This window comes from Neovison vison, chromosome 12, assembly GCF_020171115.1.
Source record: "Neovison vison isolate M4711 chromosome 12, ASM_NN_V1, whole genome shotgun sequence".
Taxonomy (NCBI): domain Eukaryota; kingdom Metazoa; phylum Chordata; class Mammalia; order Carnivora; family Mustelidae; genus Neogale; species Neogale vison.
In genome coordinates this window covers 10,643,930-10,663,783 of record NC_058102.1, presented here as the reverse complement: position 1 = coordinate 10,663,783, position 19,854 = coordinate 10,643,930, and the positions used below count along the sequence as shown (strand labels likewise).

The 19,854-nt window shown below is 60.6% G+C and overlaps 2 protein-coding genes across 2 annotated transcripts; both read right to left on the bottom strand.

Annotated features, from left to right (window-relative positions):
* Positions 1–8,245: 8,245 nt before the first annotated feature.
* ELFN2 (extracellular leucine rich repeat and fibronectin type III domain containing 2) lies at positions 8,246–10,717 on the bottom strand. Its single transcript, XM_044227305.1, has one exon. It carries the CDS (start codon positions 10,715–10,717, stop codon positions 8,246–8,248), a length of 2,472 nt encoding a protein of 823 aa, XP_044083240.1.
* Positions 10,718–10,795: 78 nt separating this feature from the next.
* On the bottom strand, positions 10,796–19,489 carry LOC122892155 (protein FANTASTIC FOUR 1-like). The gene is made up of 2 exons (XM_044228332.1): positions 19,249–19,489; positions 10,796–11,236 (listed from the first exon to the last, which is right to left on the bottom strand). The coding sequence occupies exons 1-2, from the start codon at positions 19,318–19,320 to the stop codon at positions 11,045–11,047; spliced, it is 264 nt and encodes an 87-aa protein (XP_044084267.1). The 5' UTR covers positions 19,321–19,489; the 3' UTR covers positions 10,796–11,044.
* Positions 19,490–19,854: the final 365 nt, after the last annotated feature.

The following is a 19,854-nucleotide window of genomic DNA, read 5'->3' as shown; positions in this document are numbered from 1 at the left end:
CCTTCCCTCAGAAAACAGGACGTGAGCTAATGGCTGCCTCCCCCGGGCCTTCCCTGAGGAGGCCTTTGCCGCAGTTGGAGACCAAGGATCCAAGCCAAGGCGGCCTGGGCAGACAAGGAGGCTGAGGCCTGTAGGTGGCCCCCAGGCCCCACCTGAGCGAGGGTTTCCTTGGGCAGAAGACCCGAACTCTATGCCTGACCAGAGACACAAGTTGCGAATCTCTTGATTCCGGAGAAGGAGCAGGGGTGGTTTGTAGTTGTGGAGAAAGGGGCAGCTGTGGCTTGAGGCCAGCAGAAGCCGAGGGCAGGGCTCTGCCCGGTGTGACGCTGCCCGGCCTGTGGCCTGCAGGAGGCCACCTCTGGGTCCCACAGACACCTCGACTACCCAAGGCAGAAACACGAGGCAGGCAGGCCTGGGGGTCATGGACCAGGGGCCAGGGTGCCCAGGGCCGTGCCTTCTGAGATTTGCCTCAGAACCAGCCGAGACCGGGTAACGTCCCCAGTGCCCTTCAGGCACAAGGGCTGATCTTGAGGACATCTCCAGAGGAAGAGATTTTACTGCTGCTAAGTCAGGGAAGCGGGGAGCCCCAGGGGAGGGGAAGTGAGCCACCCAACTCAATAGAAGAACAAGTTCGTTGGCCTACAGCTCTGAGAAGGTCATAGAATAACCTTGAAACCGTGAACACCTTCAAACCAAGCCCTGGAGGAGCCCGGGGAGCTATCCTGGGAGCACCTTGCAAAGTGGGAGCCCGCGTATGGGGGAGGAAGTTTCGGGAATCCAGAGGCAGTGACCATCCTGAGCTGACAGCTCAAGGAGCGGGGGACATGATGGGATTGTAGACATCCTGGAGAAGACAGAAGAACCGGGTCACCTGTGGACACTGGTCTGAGTGAGCCTGATTAGAGGGCATAACCCGGAAACCGTAAAAGCAGGGTTGCCTCTGTCTGTAGGGTCCAGATCACCACCCCCACTGAAATCGCCAGTATATATCAGAGCTAGCAAGAGTTTACCCTAAAGTGCCCACAAGGCAGACCCCCTGGGTGACATGAGTCTTGTCGCAGGAAGAACACCTCCTTACCCCAGGAAGGATTAGAATTAGGTGCAAAACCCACATGTCACATTTGTATAATTAATGTCTGATGAAGATATCTGGGTATATCTCGTGTTTCAGTTTCTTTGTGTTGTTCGCTCTTTATAAGGCATCCGTGTCCCTGAAATTCAGATCGATTTGTTTATAAAAGGAATTAATTCCGAATTGTGATTTTCCTTGAAAATACCACTCATGTGATAAGAAGATCAGTACACGACAAGAACCCAAAGTCACCCCGGGAGCGAGTAGAAATCTGTCAGGATGTAAGGCGTCGCTGGTTCTTCAAATAAATGAAGTATTTTGAAAGGAAATCAGATAGGATGAATGTCTGGATGAAGTTTGGGGCCGTTAAAGACATTTGATTAACTGCATTTTGTAAACAGGACCTAAATTAACCCAAATCCCCTTCCATGTGAACATGAAAATTTACTAGATCTATAAATAGAATAACCTCTGTGCCGAAATGAAAAGCTAAAGGTCTTTGCATTTGTACCTGAGTAATAACAGAATGAGTCTTTCTGTACACAAAAGCAAAGCTGTCCTTGAAGACACTTCCAAATTCCCAGGAACTGCAGATGACCCTCGAACCCCTTGGGGGAAGGAGCTTGAGGAGCTGGGGAGTCCAGGACAGCGGGAATGGAAGGAGCTGGACTGGCCTGGATGCCCCCCATCGCCCCTCCCCACCCCCGCCAAAGGCTCAAGCCCACCTTTGGTCATGGCTTCCTACCCTTGGAAATCATGGGACCGTCCCAACAGGAAAGGCCCACGGTGATGGAGGCCCCGGAGCAAAGTATCAGAGGAAGGTGGCAGGGCGGGGGTGGGGAAGGGTGGCCTGAGCCTCAGCCAGGCTGGGGGACCCCAGGGCAGCCCCAGCTGCAGGCTCTGCCCCCCCAACCTTACCCACAGACATGCCCCTCTCTCTTCCCATCCCACAGTGCAAGTTCATCCTGAACCTCCCCTCAGAAAACAGGACATGAGCTAGGGGCTGCCTGGCAAGGGCCAGTCAGCAGAGGTCCCGGGAGACCGCAGGCCGGGCTGAGGCCATCTTGAGACAGCAGCGAGGAGGGTGCCTGAGGCCAGCTGAGCGGAGACCGGATGCCAGCTGGGGCCCAGACGGGGACTTTCGCAGAAGGACGCCGTCCCCCACCCCACCACCGGTTCACACCAGCTCTCAGGGAGGTGAAAGGGATCACAACACACCCATGGGCCAAGAGCCACCAGGGCCCCAGGGACGGCCCCGGGGTCAGTGCTGCCAAGTGGCACTGTGTGACATCACTCATGGGAGAACAGCTCGGTGCCAGGGAGGCCACTCGGAGGACCCCACGGCCATCCAGGCTGAAGCCAGGGGCTTCCCTGAGGAGGGCTTTGCCGCACTTGGAGAACAAGGATCCGAGCCAAGGGCGGCCTGGGCAGACAAGGAGGCGGGGGTCTGTAGGTGACCCCCAGGCCCCCCTGAGCAAGGGTTTCCCTGGACAGAAGACCCGAACTCCATGCCTGAGCACAGAGACAAGTTGCCAATCTCTTGATTCTGGAGAAGGAGCAGGGATGGTTCGAAGCTGTGGAGAAAGGGGCAGCAGACCTCTCTGGAGACCCGGTGGGACTCGGCAGGCTGCCCAGAAGTTAGTCTGACAGTAGCCAGGAGGACACCCGCTGGGCCCCCATCACCCCTCTCGAAGGGCACAGAGCAATTAAAAGCTGGCCCATGGTAAATCGGGGTCCTTGGCCACTGGCTAAGGGACATAATCCCTGGGCATCAGCTGAGATTTGTAATGTCCACACCCTGTCTGTCTCCTCAGATCTGATTGCGAGCAGGGACGATGGAGGCCAGGGCACCCGGGTTGGGGAGCACAGCAGCTGGCCAAGGGCCCCCCGGCTTTTAAGGAAGAGATGCCATAAGGCCCCAGCCCGCCAGGCTTGAGGGGTGTGGGGGGACTGGAACCCTCTCATCTCCTGCTGGTCCCTGACCTCCGACAGACACACTGCTTTTTTCCTTGACCCCGGGGCGGGATGGGGTTGGGGGGGGGTGACTGCCCATCGAGGGGGCTTCGTTCCTCAACCCTGTGTGTGGGGCTCTGGTGAGAAAGGGAAACGGAGGGGTCCTGGGACTCCCGCTTGGCGGGGGCGGGGGGAAGGGGGTCGACATTCAACACAGACCTTGGCCCCATTGTTTTAAATAAGAAATTTATTGCAAATATAGAAATTGATTCTCTCCATACAGGAATCTCCGAGTTGAGGAAAACAATTTCGTGCCATTCGGTTTAAAACAGGATGTTGGGAGGAGGGAGAGGCAGATATAGGGAAGAGAAAATAAATGAAGTTACCCCCCTAAAAGAAGAAAAGGAGAGGTTCTGCCCCCGCCCCCCGAGGAAGGAAAGGTCCACATACAGCTAGGGTTCACAGGTTCGTAGCCCAGGGCCGAGAGTCCCCTCTGCAGCCCCCAAACCAGGTGCCAAGCCGCAGGGCCCACGGGGGCTGGCGGCTCCTTAGGGAGGGAAGGGGGGAGGAAGGAGGGGAGGGAGGGAGGGAGGGAGGCAGCAAGGATAGACCCCTGCCCCTGTCCAGCCCTGTGCTTGTTTGGCGAGGGCAAAAGAAGCAAGAGGAGGCCCAGAGCCTCCCGCCCACCCCATTCAACACCCTGTTCCTCTCCCTCTGCTCAGCAGCAGTGAGGGACCTTTAATGAGGCCTGTGAGGCAAGAAGTGTAAATACTGGTTCTGTCTTAAAGGTGTGAGGACACGGGCTCAGGGAGGACAAGGAGCACGGCAGCTCCTGGGCCGGAGGGTGGAGGGCGCTGTGCAGAAGTCTCACTGGGGAGGAGAAAGCAGTCCTTCAGGTGGGCACACGTCAGCCCTGCCCCTGTAAGCCCCTCGGGAGCCAGACCCACCCCCCCCCCCTCCAGGGCTTCTACCCAGAAAGAGCCCCACTCAGCCACGAATGGGGTGGGATGCTGCAGAGGGCAGGCTCCCTCGGCCCGGGGTGGGGTGGGGTGGGGTGGGGTGGGATGGGGTGGGCGCGCAAAGTGGGGACACCTGAGGAGGTTATTCGGGACATCCAGCCACCTGTCACCCTCTCCCTCTGGTCTGGTCTTCCTGGTCAGTCCTCCGGGCTCGTGCCCCCCGCCCCTCCCCCTGCCAGGGGGACCCTGAGCACCTCCCCGCTCTGTCACCTTGTTTTCATTCTCTGCACAGTGTCCCTCACTGGGGAACTCTTCTCCGCACGGACGCCCCTTACAAGCTGGGGCCTGTGACTCTTGTCCCCCATGCCTGGCTGCCATCTTGGACTCACGTCCCTAACTGGTTTCCAGACCCTAGAAGACTTCCTTCCTTCCCTTTTCTGAGCTTCTGTTTCCGCACTGTTAAATTTTCAGGAGTGGGGACGGGCGGTGAGCGACGTCAAACAGACCCTCGGCCAGGCCCAGACTCTCCCCTACGTCCCCAGTCTCTGGGGCTACACAGGCTTACTCTTCTTCCCAAGTGGGTCTCTCCACTCCCACTGCCCTGCAGATAGCCCCACGCCCCACCTCCCCCCCAACCTGGACTCGGGCAGCCTCCACAGGCCTCCAGCACTGTCCCCTAGCAGGCGTGCAGAGGTGAGCGGACTCCAGCAGGCAGGGGCGGGCCCTGGGAATCCTGAGGAGGTATCCATAGCAGACTAAGGTTTTGTTTTGGTTCGGTTTTTTTTTGTTTGTTTGTTTTTGCTTTTTTCCCCTCCAGACCTCTGCATCTCACTCCAGGAAGGAAAACCATTAGCTCCAACAGAAAGTTAGCAGTGCTGGCCCTCCAGGTGAGGGGAGGACCCCTCGCCCCGTGCCACTCGAACAGGAACCCAGGAATTTTCCTCTGGAGATTCTCTGACAGAGACAGCAAAGCTCAGGCAGGACCCAAGGCAAGAAGGCCTCCCCCGGTAGCCCCACATCTCCTCAGGCCGGCTTGTCCCCGATTCCTCCATCACCCCCTACATCCCTTCTCTCCTGGCTGCAGCCCTCCACTCCCACCCCCCGTCTGCCCCGGGACCGCCGTGCTCATTGCTGTTACAAACACGGGGCCTCAGCTGGCCAGACTCTGTGACATAGGTGTTCATTTGTCTTTCATATTTTGCTCTCTCTTGGAGAAGAATGATCCTGAAGAGGACACAGGACACAGATGCAGGAAAGCCTCCAAGGTGGGCTACAGTGCACTGGCCCCTTTCCCAGATCAGGGCGACTGGCAGCTGAAGAAGGTCCAGCCTGGCCAGGAGGCCAGAGGCCCGAGTTCAATTCTATTCTGCCTCCAAGATCGGTGTAATCTAGCCCGGGAAGGTCAGTTTACCTCCTGGAGTGGCAAGACACTCACTGTTAAGACAGAGACCCCCAAAGAAAGATGGTCTGCGGTTTTTATAGGCCATCGTCAACCAGGAATGATGTGGGAATGGCAAGGGTGGGGGGCTTCTGCTCCCGCTGCCAGGAACCCTCACTCTGTGGGACGTGCCATCTCCGGTGAGACCAGGCCATCCCGGCCCTGGCTCCTTCCATGGGTTCTTCCCTCAGGGCCCCCAGACTCCCCATGAAGCCCTGAGCTCTTAGCCCCCTGGATTTAGCGAGGTGACCGTGTCCTACACCCCAGCCTGGTAGTCAAGGCACCCAGCCCTTCCCTCTTCGGGGGGGCCCCCAACGTCTTCATCTGAAAAATGACAGCAGGTGGGACAAAGAGGTCCCGGCATGCTCCCTTCCCTGGCAGGGAGGAGGGGAAAGGGAGAGGGTAGGAAACCGGGGGCCCCAAGGGGCAAGGCAGCACTTGTGGGTCCAACGTTCAGAGAGACAGGAGACGGGCAGGGGCTGCGTTTCAGTGGCACCTGTTTTGGGTCTTCTGCAGAGCTGGACCCTCCCCAGGTTTCAAGAGCTGCTTGTCAGATCACGACAAAGGGAACGTGGGCAAGAGGGGGCGGCGGGGGGGGGGGCTGGGAGTCTAGACAAACTGGCACATATACGACAGATGTTTGCTCAGAAAAATACAGTAAAATCGTCATGCAAATATAACAGGAGTCTGCTTTCTCACACCACTGGCTTTGCCCGCTTGCCGTTCTCGGTTTTGCCAATCTGGTGTGAGGCAGGCTTGGGGGCGCAGGTTTCGGGGGTTGAGGGAGGTCTGCTCTGCACGTCCACGCTGGCCCCCTCCTCTCTACTCCCCAGAACAGTCTTTTCTTTGCAAATGTCACCCCCAAAGTGAGCCCTGGGCTTGGTCTGTCCCCCAAGTGGGTGTAAGAGAGGCGCTCCTGTGAGCCTAGCAGCGCCCCCCGCAACAGTCCTGCCCCAGACTCTACCCCTGGCAGGAAGGTCACTAGACCCCCCCAACCCCAACCCAGGAGATGGCACTAGCTTTCCTGGTCAGCAACCCCCACACACAGTAAAGGTCTTAGTCTCACCCCAATGCCCACCCTCACCCCATAGCCACGCTCCCCAGATCTCAGGAAACCCAATGAGGTGATAGGCCAGAGGCTGGGGGGTCTCCAGCAGGGATGTGGGGTGAGGTGAGTGGGCTCCTCCCCATCCGGAGTTGGGTGGGGAGACAGGGAGCAGGTGGCCAAGGCCATAGTTGTCCCCATCCCCACTGGCCCAAGTCCTTATCAAAGGTGAAGGGCTTCTCAGCACCCTGACAGTGTGCTCAGGACCCCAGATCTGCCCCACTTCCCGCCCCCATCCAGACTCAACCCTGAAAGCCCCTGGCTGTTGAGAAAGGCCGCAGCCACCTGGCCCTGCCCTCCCTTACCACCCTCTGCCGCCCACACTGACAGAGAACCCCCAGGAGCCCAACAGTCCCAACTGCCAGGCCCTGGGTTGCCATGGCGACAGAAGCTGGCCAGGCAGAGGGAGGGGCCCCACGAACCTGCCTGCTCCCGCCCCCACCCCCACTCCAGCAAGGGGTGGGGTGCTCACTGTTTGTGCTTTGTTCGATGTTGGGTGGGGGTCGGCAAGGGGAGGAGCGGCCATTTCCATGGAAACATGGGAGCCCCTCTAATCAGAGGGCGGGGCAGGGATGGGCAGCCAGAGGTGGTGGGTGAGTAAGCCTGGGAAAGCCCTCCTTCCCCTGGGCAGGCCGAGATGCTGCCCCAAGATCCCATAACAGGGGATCAGGCAGGTGGGAGGCCAGGATGTGGGGACACAGGCAGGAAGACCCACCCCCCAATACCCTGCCTCCCCACTGGTCCCAGGCATCACAGTTCACTGCTGCCCTTCTGGCATAAGGAAGGGTCCTAGAGGCCGAGAGAGGCTAAGGGGCTGGAGTGAAGGGGTCTGCACCTGAGAGAGGTGGGCCCACCTACTCTCTTCTCAGACCCCAGAAGCAGCCCCCAGGCTACTTGGAAGACACTTGAAGGGGGCTGGTGGAATGGCCCTGTGCCTCTGCTCCTTTCTTGCAAGCCAGACCTCCTGTCTCTCTTGGGTGCTGGCATGGGGGGGGGCGTGGCGAAGGACCCCCAGCGTAATGAACCATAGCTCCACACTTGGGGGCGTGGCCATGGGGCTTTCTAGAGAGGAAAAGCACCTGCCTGATTCTCAAGTCCCTCAGCCCCAAGAGACCACAGCTCTGGAAGGGGGTGATGAGCAGACGATTTGGGGGGGACAGCAAAACTGCCTAAACTGCCATGTGGCCCTGGAGCTATCACCTTCTTTCTCCGGGCCTCAGATTCCCCAGCCATAAAAGAAAGGAAACAAGGCCCAATGTCTGCCTGGTGCTCAATCCCCAAGTGACCTAGCCCCAGAGTCGGGGGGGGGGGGACCCTCTCTCCGCCCCAGACTCTTCTGCCCCACACCGGTCCCTAGTCCCAGAGCCCCAGACCCCACACCCGCTTTGGGCTTCCTGGCCTGCGCCCCGCCCTCCCCAGCCCCGCCCACCCCAGCAGAGTCCCTGGGCAGCACAGTAAAGACCACTGGTTTCGGTATCAGTGTGTAAACTTGAAGGAGAACGAGTCTGTTTTCCTGTCCGTTGTTGTCGGGTGGTGGCTGTTCACAGTCAGGTGGTGGTCAGGTGTGTGCATGGGTGCGTGCGTGCGGGTGTGCGTGTGCGTCCGCTCCTCGGCCCCGGCCCCCAGCGCCACCCCCTCCCCCCTGCCCGGCTGCCGGGCCCTTCCCCGTGGGGGCCCCCCCAACCCTCCCCCGGCCGGCCTCACCGGGAAGGAGAGGGTCACAGCTTCTGCTGGGCCGAGACCCCCTTCCAGTAATCGAGGATGTCGTGCAGGTCCTCGTCCTTGGCGAACTGGACCTTCTTGCGCAGGGCATGGCCGGCAGCCATGTACACCTCCTCCCGGGGGTGCTTCTTGTAGGGCCGGAAGCGCTCCCAGATCTTGTGCGTGCTCTCGGAGGAGTACTCGGGGCTGGAGGAGTACCCTGAGTAGTAGTGTCTGGGGGAGAGCTGCGAGTAGGTGGAGTCCCGCTTGGAGCGGGTCAGCGGCTTGAGGAAGGACACGCGCTGGCTGAGGCTGTCGGCGCCCTCCTCGTAGTACAGGGCTGGGAAGCTGTGCCGGTGCTCACTGCAGTGGTAGGCGGGCTTCACCTCCAGGTGGTGGATGCCGCCGCCCCCGCCGCCCCCACCGCCCCCGCCGCTGCCCGCGGGCACCAGCGGGAGCCGGTCCAGCGGGCTGTTGAGGGGGCTGCCCTTTTCGATGTACTTGGAGTCGCCCTTGGCCAGCCCCGCGGCAGCCGGGTGGTCGGGCACGTCCAGGCTGAAGACCTTGGCGCTCTTGATGGAGCCGCTGGAGGACACGCTGCAGGTCTTGCGGGCTACGGCAGCGTCCGCGCTCAGCTGGCGCTGCAGCGGGTGGTGGGAGCTCTCCTTGTAGGGGGGTGAGAGGAAGCTGGGCCGCTCCAGCGCCCCGGGGGCGGCAGCTGAGGACACAGCAGTGGCGGCTGCGGGGAGGGACTGGCACTCGAAGGCCAGCTCGGGGTCCCCGCCGCCGCCTCCCCCCCCAAGGAACGAGGCCGAGTCCAGCTTGAGGGCATCGATGCAATTGTTAATGATCTGGTTGACCTTGTCCACCTCCTTGGCGATGGTGGAGATCTCGGCGGCTGAGCCCTGGCCGTTCTCCAGGTCCGGGAGGTCGTCCTCGGGCCGGGCCAGGCCATCCCCGCCCGCACCCGTGCGCACCTCGATGTAGTTGCCCTTGGTGGCCACCTTGGGGGTGTCCAGCCCAGCCTCCAGCGCCTTGGAGGTGGGCAGCTTCTCCCCGATCATGGAAGGGATGGACGACATGCAGGACACAGGCAGCACAGGGGGTTCGCCCAGCTTCTGGGCGGCGTGGACGACAGAACCGGCGTCCACATCCGCCCCGTAGCGCATCTCCAGGATGGTTTTCTTGACCTTGACCGACTTCTGCTTCTCCTCCTGCATCCGCCGCTTGCGCAGGCAGTAGTAGACGGCGCCCAGCACAATGACCATGCCGAAGAGGCAGCCCAGGATGGTCATGATGTAGTGGGTGGTGGTGGAGGTGCTGGGCGCCAGGTCGCCCGGGACGGGGTCCCGCGTGGTGAAGGTCAGGCAGGTGTGGTTGAAGCGGCGGCTGTTGCGCAGCGAGGTCACACAGAACGTGTACTCGGTGTGCGCCCGCAGCTTGTCAAGCGTGACGATCTCCTTCTTGTTCTTGAGCGTCATAACGTCGGAGAAGTAGCTGTTGTTGTACTGGACCAGGACGTACATCTTGCTGTAGGGGTGCGGGATGATGACCACCAGGGTGGCCGAGGTGAAGGTCACGTGGTGCAGCTTGATGGCAGGCCCCGCCGACGCGTCCGTGGTGGACGAGGCCGGGGGCTCCACCGAGAGGATCTCGTCGGGGTTGAAGCCCGAGTTCTCGTCGGGCTCCCTCTGCGCATCAGTGGAGTAGGGCGTGGGGTGGCTGGCGGGCCGGGCAGGTAGCGAGCCGTTCCGGCACTTGGCCTGGAGCACGGTGATGGCGTTGAGGCTGTGGTAGGGCCGGGGCACCAGCAGCGGGTAGCCGGCGAACTCGCGCGGGGACTCGCACTGCAGACGGTCGTAGTTCTTGGTGACGTTGTTGAAGACCACCAGCCAGGCCAGGAAGCCGAAGAGGTCGCACTCACAGTTGAAGGGGTTGCCGGCCAGCTCGCACACCATGAGGCTGGCCAGGCTGGCGAAGGTGGCGCCGTCCAGGCGGCTGAGGCGGTTGGAGGACAGGTCGATGCTGATGAGGCTTGGGCACTCGGAGAAGGCGGCGGGCGTCACCACCTCGATGAGGTTGTGCTGCACGAAGAGGAACTGCAGGCGGCCCATGCCGCGCAGCATGCCCTCCGTCAGGTTGCTGAGCTTGTTGTAGCCCAGCTGCAGCACCTGCAGACTCGACTGGCCCAGGAAAGCGCCGTCCTCGATGTACGAGATCTCGTTCTTGGTGAGGTTGAGGTCCGTGAGGTTCCCGAAGCGGTTGAGCGAGGAGTAGAGCACGGCCTTGAGCTTGTTCTCATTGAGGCGCAGGTCGTGCACGGTGCTGTTGATGTGCTGCGGGATGGTCTCATAGGGCGGCTGGTTCTGGCTGCAGATGGCCAGCCACACGTACCCCTTGTCGCCCTCGATGAGCCAGCAGTCGGCGTGCACGAAGCCCGGCCGGCACACGCACAGCAGCATGGCGGCACACAGCCCCAGGCGCAGCATGGCGCTGGCCACAGCCCCCCACCCCACCCTCCGGGGAAGGCCGGACTGGGGGGGTGTAGAGAGGGGGACCGGGGCGTGGGGGGGGCAGGACCTAGCAGCGGGAGGCTGGGGCTGGCGGCACAGTCCTCCCTGGGGCCGCCACCATCTTGGGGGCGACCCCTGGCACAGGGGCCCCTGGTGAGGCAGACACGGCCAGCACCAACCGTGTGTTGGGGAGTGGGGTGGGGACGTCCTTGGGGGGTGCTAGCAGCAGGTGCGGGCCACTGGGACAGGGACACACAGCCGGACACACCCCCACCGCTTGTCTCTGGGAAGGTGCACAGGCTCTCAAGACTTGACTTCCTCTCCCTCCTCCTCCTCCTCCTCCTCCTCCTCTTCCTTCTCTTCCTCCTCCTCTGGTTCTGGGCTCAGAACTTCAGACGATTCCCACGATTCCCACGGGCCGCTGGAGAGGGAAGCTCCGAGGAGGGAGCGCGAGAGACAGGGCAGGAAGGACGAGACCCATCTGTCACCTGGCTCCTGAAAGGCAGCACCGAGAGGGGGTGACAGATCAGTGGAAACTCAGAACAGCCCCACTAAAGCTCCAGCACGGGCCCCTGTCCCTTCTCTACCCCCTCCTACTGGGGGTCCTTGGTGCCAGCAGCAAGCAGGGGTCTCTGTTACGTAAAAGAAGGGAGGGTGGGGGTGGCAGGATAGGGAGAAGGGGCCAAGAGGTCTGGAGGGAAGGGCACAGAAGAAACAAGGATTAGGGACAGGGGGACAGAATTTGAGGATGGTGGGCAGAGAAGGGAGACTGGACAGTGACAGGTCAGGTGCGTGTGTGCACACGCACAGACACAACACACACACACTCCCTAGCACTCATGTCCACACTCGTCCACCTGCCAGCGCAGAGACCCACATGCCCTCTCCCATGAGCCAGAACACCACAGCATGCCCACGGACAAATGGGCCCGTATGCACATGACCCTGTAGCGAGGCAGGAACCTTCCAATCCAGGAGAGGAATTAAGAAGCCCAGCAAAATGCCTCCTCCCCTCCATGCCCAAAGATAAATAATTCATTTGTTGTGTAACCGCTCTTGTTCCAAAAATAATCCCCTTGTCTCAGCTTCCATGGGGGAGGGGGAGCAGAGCAGCATGGCTGTGGCCCCCCCAAGCTGGGGGTCTCCCACAGGGGGAGGGCATGGAGATAGCTTCTTCTACACGTGGCAGCAGAGCCAAGGGAGAAAGGGCAAGAGTCTGGGAAGCCAGACACCCCCCCACAATATCACTTCCCCAAAGTGCTTTCCATTACTGGGCCCCGATCTTGTAGTACAAGGTCTCAGGCAGACGGAGAAGCTGGCAGCATCCCGAACAGTGTGGCCAAAACCCCGCATCCCCTTTGTGGCTGGAGAGTCAGAGGCCCAGAGAAGGGCAGGGACTTGCCCCTAGTCACACAGCACAGCCTGGGCGAGGATCAAGGATCCCTAGGCACCAGGAGTCAGGAGGCCTGGAGCCCCCTCTATCCAGCCCAATCAGCCAGAGGGATCGAACCATCTCTGAACGTTCTGCCACACTGAAGTGGGGACCAGGTCCTGCCCAGCCGTCTCATGGGGAAGAAGTATGGTGAGCCATGCTGCTCGTGCCCGAGTTGCAGAGAACCAGCGTTGGTAGCACAGGGCTCACAGCCGGCAGCCCCTCATTTTCCAGGGGGGCACTGAGCCCCCGACCAGGGGACACCTGCCCCAATCACCCAGCAAGCCAGACAGGGGCCGCTCAGCTGATGCGGCCCCAGCTCCCAAGCAAGGCTCCCTCAATTTGCAGGAAGAGCCCCGTGCGCCCTCCCCTCGCCCCGGGCAGCGGCCAGGGCTATGGAGACCAGGCCGGAGAAATCCACATTTGGACAAAGAAAGCCAGACACCGTTCACAAGAGCCACCTCTGCCTCATGCCCCTCCTCCTGGGAAACTCCAAGAGAGAGAGTGCATTGAAAAGGAAAAAAAAAAAAAAAAATGTATTAAACCTTTGCTGTTAAAGCAAAACCAATTTACAGCCCGGAGCCCCAGAGGGCTGAAGAGAGGAAAGGGAAGCAAGGACGGAAACAGTCCCTGAAGAAGTCCAGGCAGGCAGTTTCTGTGGAAAAGGGGGCAAGCGAATGGGACATTTGATGACCTCTCAGATTAAAGACACGGCGACGGAAGCTGTGATTATCCGGACCTCTAGGTGAGGCCGACTCACAGCTCCCAGGCCCCAGCAAGGTTGGTTCGGGCTGAGGGGCCGGATGGGGACTGGGGGCGGTGGGGTGATAGAGGGCACAAGGAGGTCGGGCAGGGACGGGCGCCCAGGCAGCACAGAGTATTTCTGTCCCTGGCTGGGCTGCGCAGCTAGCACTCCCATCTGGCGTGGCTGATGGCTCCTTGGGGCCTCAGTTTCCTCCCCTGCCACCGGCAACAAGCTTGTACTGGGAGAGGCTGAGGGGCCAAGCTCGCTAGGTCAGGGAGCCCTCTGTCTGCACCTCCGGCCCCTGCTGGGAACGTCCGGGGACCGCATTTGTACGCCGGTACATGCGCAGGTGTGCGCCGGCTTAGAAGGCTGGCGCAGGGGCGCCTGGGTGGCTCAGTGGGTTAAAGCCTCTGCCTTCGGTTCAGGTCATGATCTCGGGGTCCTGGGATCGAGCCCCACATCGGGCTCTCTACTCAGCAGGGAGCCTGCTTCCTCCTCTCCTTCTGCCTGCCTCTCTGCCTAATTGTGATCTCTCTCTCTCTCTCTCTCTCTCTGTCAAATAAATAAATAAATAATCTTTAAACAACAACAACAACACCGGCGCAGAGGTGTGCAAGCAGACGCATGCGAGTAGACGGACATGCAGGCAGCCGTGTGTGCACACTCATGCCCAAGCAAGAGCCCAGGATCCGGGCGTGTGCAGCCCGCCACTGGGAGTGCTGAGGGGTGAAGGTGAGCTCACCTACATGTGGAGCGATGGGGAAAGGTGTGCGTAGGGGCATCTGCAGGGACGCAGACACATACCTGCATACATGTTTCAGAACGTTTGAGTTCTCCATGTTAATGTACGTGCGCACCTGTGCAACTGAGCCACACAGAGTGTCCCCCACCCCATTCCCCATGCCCTTCAGATCTGAGCTGCTCAAGCCAGCACCCCCAGCCGGGCCCAGGGGGTACAGGGCAGAGCTGAGCTGGCTGGAGCTTCTGGAAATCCAAGGCCACGCTGAGGGGATGTGAAGAGGCTGATGGTGGCGGGGGGTTGCTAGGAAAAGGATCTCAGGTTTAGTGAGCCCAGCTAGTCCTTTCCGACCTCTTCCCTTCCCCAAACAGTCCAGAGTAGACAAAAGCCCCCACCCCAGCAACTCAAGGTGACCCTTCCCATGGCCCTCTCTCCAGCTCCTCTTGGTCTCCAGGATGGCCTGGCCAGGGGCCCAGCTCCCCTCACCCTCCCACCCCTTCCATGACTCAGACCGAAGGGGAGGAGGCTCCCCATCACCCCTTCCCGTGTGTGCGTCAGCCACTCGGTACCGGTCCCTGGGCCACCTGCCCACTACCCCTTGAGGCCTGACGCAGCCAGGGAAGGGGGACGGCAAGGGGAAGAAGGTGCTGAGAGCACCACTTGGCCCCCTGCCCAGCTGCACACCTACTTGAGGTATGGGGGAGGGTTGCTGGCTCACACCTGGAGCTGGGGGTCCTCATGGTCCTGGGGATCCCCCAGCACACATGCCAGCAGCAGGAGCAGGGCCCTACCCCCACCCCTGGGGCAGTGGCGGGGGTGGGGGATGGCAGAGGGAAAGGAAGGAGTGAGGGAGCTGCAAATAGAAGGCCAGGCAGGACAGGAAAGCAAAATACGGAGACAGCCAAGCGGGGAGAGACAGAGGATGGAGATGAATGGAGAACGAGCGTCTGAGACAGGAACCAATCAGCAGAGAGGCTCAGGGAGATGATGGAGGGCACGGAGCCTGCTGCCCACCCACCCGGGGCAGAAATGCCACCAGTGCCCAGCTCACAGGGAGGGGCAAGCAGCCGGAAGCAGCTGTCGGAAGCAGAGGCCTTTGCTGCCCTGTGCCAGGGGTGTTAAACCTGGGAGAGCCTGGCCCAGCTTCTCCCCTTCCCAGCTGACCCAGCTTCCCCTCCCCCACCCATGCACTGGGCCTGCAAACCCAACCCGCCCCCCACCCCCCCGCTCCGGCTCAGGGGGCACACTGGTGTGGCAGGAACAAGAGACCTCTGGCCCTAGCAGGGGCAGGTCCCCCTGCCTCTAGCCAGCAGAGAAAAGAAAAGTTGGGGGGGGGGGTGCAGCGTACTGCAGAGGGGTCTTAGTGTGGGCCCCCAGTCTGGCTGGTTACAGATGTCCCCTGTTGTGGGGACACCCTGGATGGTGAGGAGGAAGGAGGGTCAGCAAGTCCTGACAGGTCTGAAGGGCACAGCTCAGCTGGGGTCTCCGTTCAGAGCCACAGAACATGAGTGACTCTCAGCAAATTTCATGCCCCCCCACCCCGCCCCGTCTCTGGGCCTCGGCAACCGCCCCCAGAAACCACTGGTTTATCCAGCTGGCCTCTATGCCCTTGTCCTCCAGGCGCCACGAGGCTCGGGGCACCTCCATGGACTCCGAATCCTACAACTTCACTACTGGAAGAACCCTTGCTCCACCCCGTCCCAGCCCTTCCCAGAGGAGAAAGCAGACGCCAGGACCAGGGAAGGGTCCCATGCTGCTGGTGGCAAGTCAGGCTCAGGCCCCAGGGCGGCAGTGGCAGACCTCGATCTGCCAGACCCCCATCCCTTCTGGGAGCTTCCTGCCCCAGAGGAGCCCCCCCGCCCAGCTTAACCCAGGACATTGCTCGGGAGGCAGAGCGCACTGTCTGTCGGGCACCCAGGGCATCTCCCCGGAGCTACCCCTCCCTGGGCTGAGTGCGAGGGCGGGCAGGCTGAGGTCTGCGGCAGAGGGGGGAGGGGTGGGAGGTGGGGGAGCCAGGATCAGCAGGGAAGGAGAGACGCAGGGCTGCCACCTGTGTGGGCTGCTGAGTGCCACCTTGCTATCTCACGGGGCTCCCCCGAAATCGCAGGCCGTGGCAGAGACAAATACACTGGACAGGGCAGGAGGCTCCCGTGGGGACACTGCTGGAGCAGATGTTGGTGGGAGCTGGGGAACAGGTGGGGTGGGGAGGGGTGCGGTCCATGTTCCCGCCTCCCAGGAGCAGGGACATGAGGGTGGACGGGGGAAATCTCATTTGCAGCGGCTGAAAGCCCTGGCCTGGATTCTTCCCTGGGCCAGGCTGGCCAAGGTCCCCTGAGGTGCCATTGTCACTGTCCAGGTCAATGCCATTACCCAGGATTAGGAGGCCTGAGGGCTCCTGGGACCCAGCCAGAACTCATGGGGCAAGCAGTCGCCTCACCTCTGTCTGCTGAAAGACAGCACCAGGCCAGGGGTCCCCTCTGCTCTCTGGAACAAAGCCTGCCACCCCGGGGGGCGCTGGACACTGAATCTTGTCACTGCCTCCACCGCACTGGGGTTCCCCGGGGCATGCAGCTCTGGGCCTCAGTTGCATCTATAAAATGGGATCATTATACCTCCACCATGGAACGGCCATTTGGCCATAAACCATTTGGATTTCAGGTACAATGAGCCCCAGCAGAGAGTAAGAAGTATGGATGTTGAAGACAAAGGGTCCTGGGATTGAATGCTGAGCTGTGTGACATACGGCACATTAAAGAACCTCTCTGGGCTTCAGTCTCCTCACCTGTAAGATAGTCATAACTATCCCTTTGGCCGACATTGCACAGTCCTTGAATCTTCTATCAATCCTGAGTGACTAGGGCTATTGGTCTCATTTTACAGGTGAGAAAACTGAGGCTCTCTCCTTCCCCGGCTTCCTCTAAAGAGCTGGGCTCATGGCAGAGACTGGACATGCATGGGCTGCCCAGGGGCTCTCCTACCCCTTGTGTATGTACCTTCTTCCCTTTTAGGAAAGTGTCCACAAGCCAAAAGAAACTTCAATCTCTCCATCATTAGGAAGTACTTATTCCAGGCCAGTTATGTTCCTCAACCCCCTCCCCCAGGCACAATTCTACCTCAGGGCCTTTGCACATGCTATTCTCGCTCCTAGAATGCTCCTCCCTCAGTGTCTGCACAGGCCGCTACCCCCACTTCATTCAGGTCTCTACCCAACTGCTCCCCTCAAGCCCACCTTCCCTAACACCAAACCTGGCTTGGCTCCCTTCAGAGCACTCAGCAATGCCAGACATCACTTGGTTATTTATTATCAGCTGCCCTCCCCACCCACCCCCCATCATGAAATCAAAGCAGGCTTTATTTTGTTCACAACTATAATTAACCTCCATGCCTGGAACAAGGGCAGACATGCAGCAGGTGCTCAGAACATGGTGTGTGGAATGAGAGCCCAGGGTTAGGGACGGGGACGGAGGGCAGACAGAGATCCTGGGGGCCCTGACTCCACTGAGTCAGGAGGCCACATATCAGAAGGAGGGGCCCCACTGATGGGGTGCTCATGGGGTGCAGGAAATGCACTGAGCCTTCCTGTTAGCCTCATGAGCCCCCCTTATGCTTCTCATCTATAGATGCCCAAACGGGTTCAGAGAGAATACAGTGATCTGCCCAAGACCACACAGTGGGGGAATCTGGGCCCACCTGAGCTCTTAGAACTACCAGACTTTTCCCAAATTCCTGCAGAGGTAACATTCCCCAGCTTGCATGCCGCCGGTGACAGGGATCTCAGCATCCACCGGAAGCTACTTACACCCTTCTTGAACAGATCTGATGGTTACAAATTTCTTCTTCTATTACCGAGCCAACTCTGACTCCTTGTACCTCTGTTCATTGGTCCAAGTGCTTTCTGGAGCCACTGAGAACGAGGCCAATATCCCCCGCTTCAAGGCCCCACCATTATCTCACACCCCTACAATCCACTTCTCTAGGCTACACAGCCTCATGACCTCTCTTCCTCTTCCTCCACTGGGGTTTCAAGTCCCCAGCTCTTGGATCCAGCTGCCCCTCGTCCTGGATGTCACCCAAAGCCCTGGGCCCCTTCACACATTCCGCCGGGGAGCCCCAGTGCCCAGACCGTTCTCAGGCAGCTCTGGGCAGTAGGAGTCTGGGCTGCCCCCCGAGGTGCCGGGCTCCGTCCATCCCCCTTCCAGTGTCGTTAGGCTCAGCCCTGCGCGCGGCTGTCCCCCATCTCGGGGGAGCTGGCTTCTGCCCCTTGAAACCTCAGCCCCGGCTCCCGGCTCTGCACCTTCCGGGGCTGGGCCAGCCGACCACGGCTGCACCCGTATCTGTGTCACAGGGGACATGGGGACCCGCTGCCCACTCGCCCGCGTTCCTGACACCTGGGCGCGAAATCACCGCACACCTGCTGGGGGCCCGGCCCCGAAGCAGACGCGCATGCCTTGCCTTCACCGAGCTTCCGGCTCACCTAGAAGAGCTGAAGGAGAACGCCACGCCACACCACCCCGCAGCCAAGGCTGAGAGCTACGGGGGGGGCAGGGGAGGAGGAGGGGGTGCTACTTAATTGGGTTTGCACAGCTTCAACACATAAGCACCAGCCTCCAAGCCTGGTAGCCTTGGTCAGGGAAGGGGCCTGGGCTCATCTGCGGTGTCCTGGGCTGTCACATCACACTGCTGGCTGGCTCACTGTGTGACCACGGGCCGGTCAGCGCCTTGCCCCTCTGGGCCTCAGTTTCCTCATCTGTGCAGGGGGAGAACAGCTGCGCACTGGTGTCTCTCTGGTTTACCGGGAAACCACCCCCTTCACCAAAGCCCTCTGGAAACTCCCCAGCGAGTCATCGCCCATGAACACAGCTGCTCCCGGGGCTGTCCTGCCCATCATTAGCACCTGCGTCGAGTCCACGCCTCAGTGGGAGGAGGTAAGCAGGAAGATGGGAGGGTTTTTACCAAAAGGCTCTGGTCTTGAAAAGCTACCCAGAAAAACTGACCACGGAGGCCTGACACCAGTTCTGTGGAGAGCGCTTCACAGACGGGCCACTGCCCAGCCCCGAGCAGCCCAGATCCCAGACCACCTACCGCCAGGCCCTGGAGGGGAGCATGGGATCCTCCCGCCCAAAGCCAAGGGTGACCTGTGTTAAAAGTTCGCCTCCTAGTCCCACCCCAGGGGTTACCTCTGGCTATCCCAGAATCCTCCAGGCTATTCAGAGAACTGCCTTTCCCAGCTCACCCCTGCCTCCTCCAGCTGATCCTTGCCCTCCCCTGACATACCCACCTGTTCCCTGCCCCCTACCTGACCCATCCCCCAACCTGACCCCTGACCCCCTCCCTGGGTCCCTGCCTCCCTGGCTGACCTCTGCACCTCGTCCCCACCTCCCCCACCTGACCCCAGCTTCCCGACTTGGCCCATGACCCCCCACCTGGCCCCTGACCTCCCCATACCTAGTCCCTGAACAGCCCCCACCGGGCCCATGAACTCCCCCCCAACCTAGTCCCTGACCCCCCCCAACCTGGTCCCTGCTGGCCTCTTGAACTTGGCTCCAGCAAACCCCAAGCCCCGCTCAGCTGCAACCCCGGGCACTACTCACCAGTCTCCACTGGACCCGCTCTTTCACCAGTGCCTGCACACGCGCGGCTGCCTCTGCCTGCATGGCCTCCATTCATTCATTCAATAAACATTTATGGAGCACCTACTATGTACCAGGCACCGGCTAGGCCTGCCCTCCCAGCTCTGCGTCCTCCGCCTGCTTCTCCTCCAGGGCCCCAAGGGGTGACCAGTCCCTGCCTTCCAACACCCTCAGGGCAGTCCCAAGGCGGGGTGGCCCACGAGGAGCCCACCGGGAGAAAGGGAGGCTCCGGGGGCACCGGGGGCAGCCCGCTGGGAGGCAGCCTGGCGGGGGAGGGATGGGCAGCCTGGGGTAAGGGGGAAACAGAGTCCTGGCTCCCTCCCGGGCTGGGCCTAAGCACCTCTCACGTTAGCTCATTTGCCCTCCGCACAACCTCAGTTATCATTCCCACTTTACAGAGGAGGAAACTGAGGTCTCACAACTCCTACACAGGGGCTTTGACCCTCTGTGGCACCAGGCTCTGGGTCAAGAGATGCTGTGGGATCCTGTTCCATCTGGATAGTGCTTTCAAAACTTTTTTTTTAATTGAGTTGCCAATATTGAAAACTTCCGTGACTTCATTTCAAA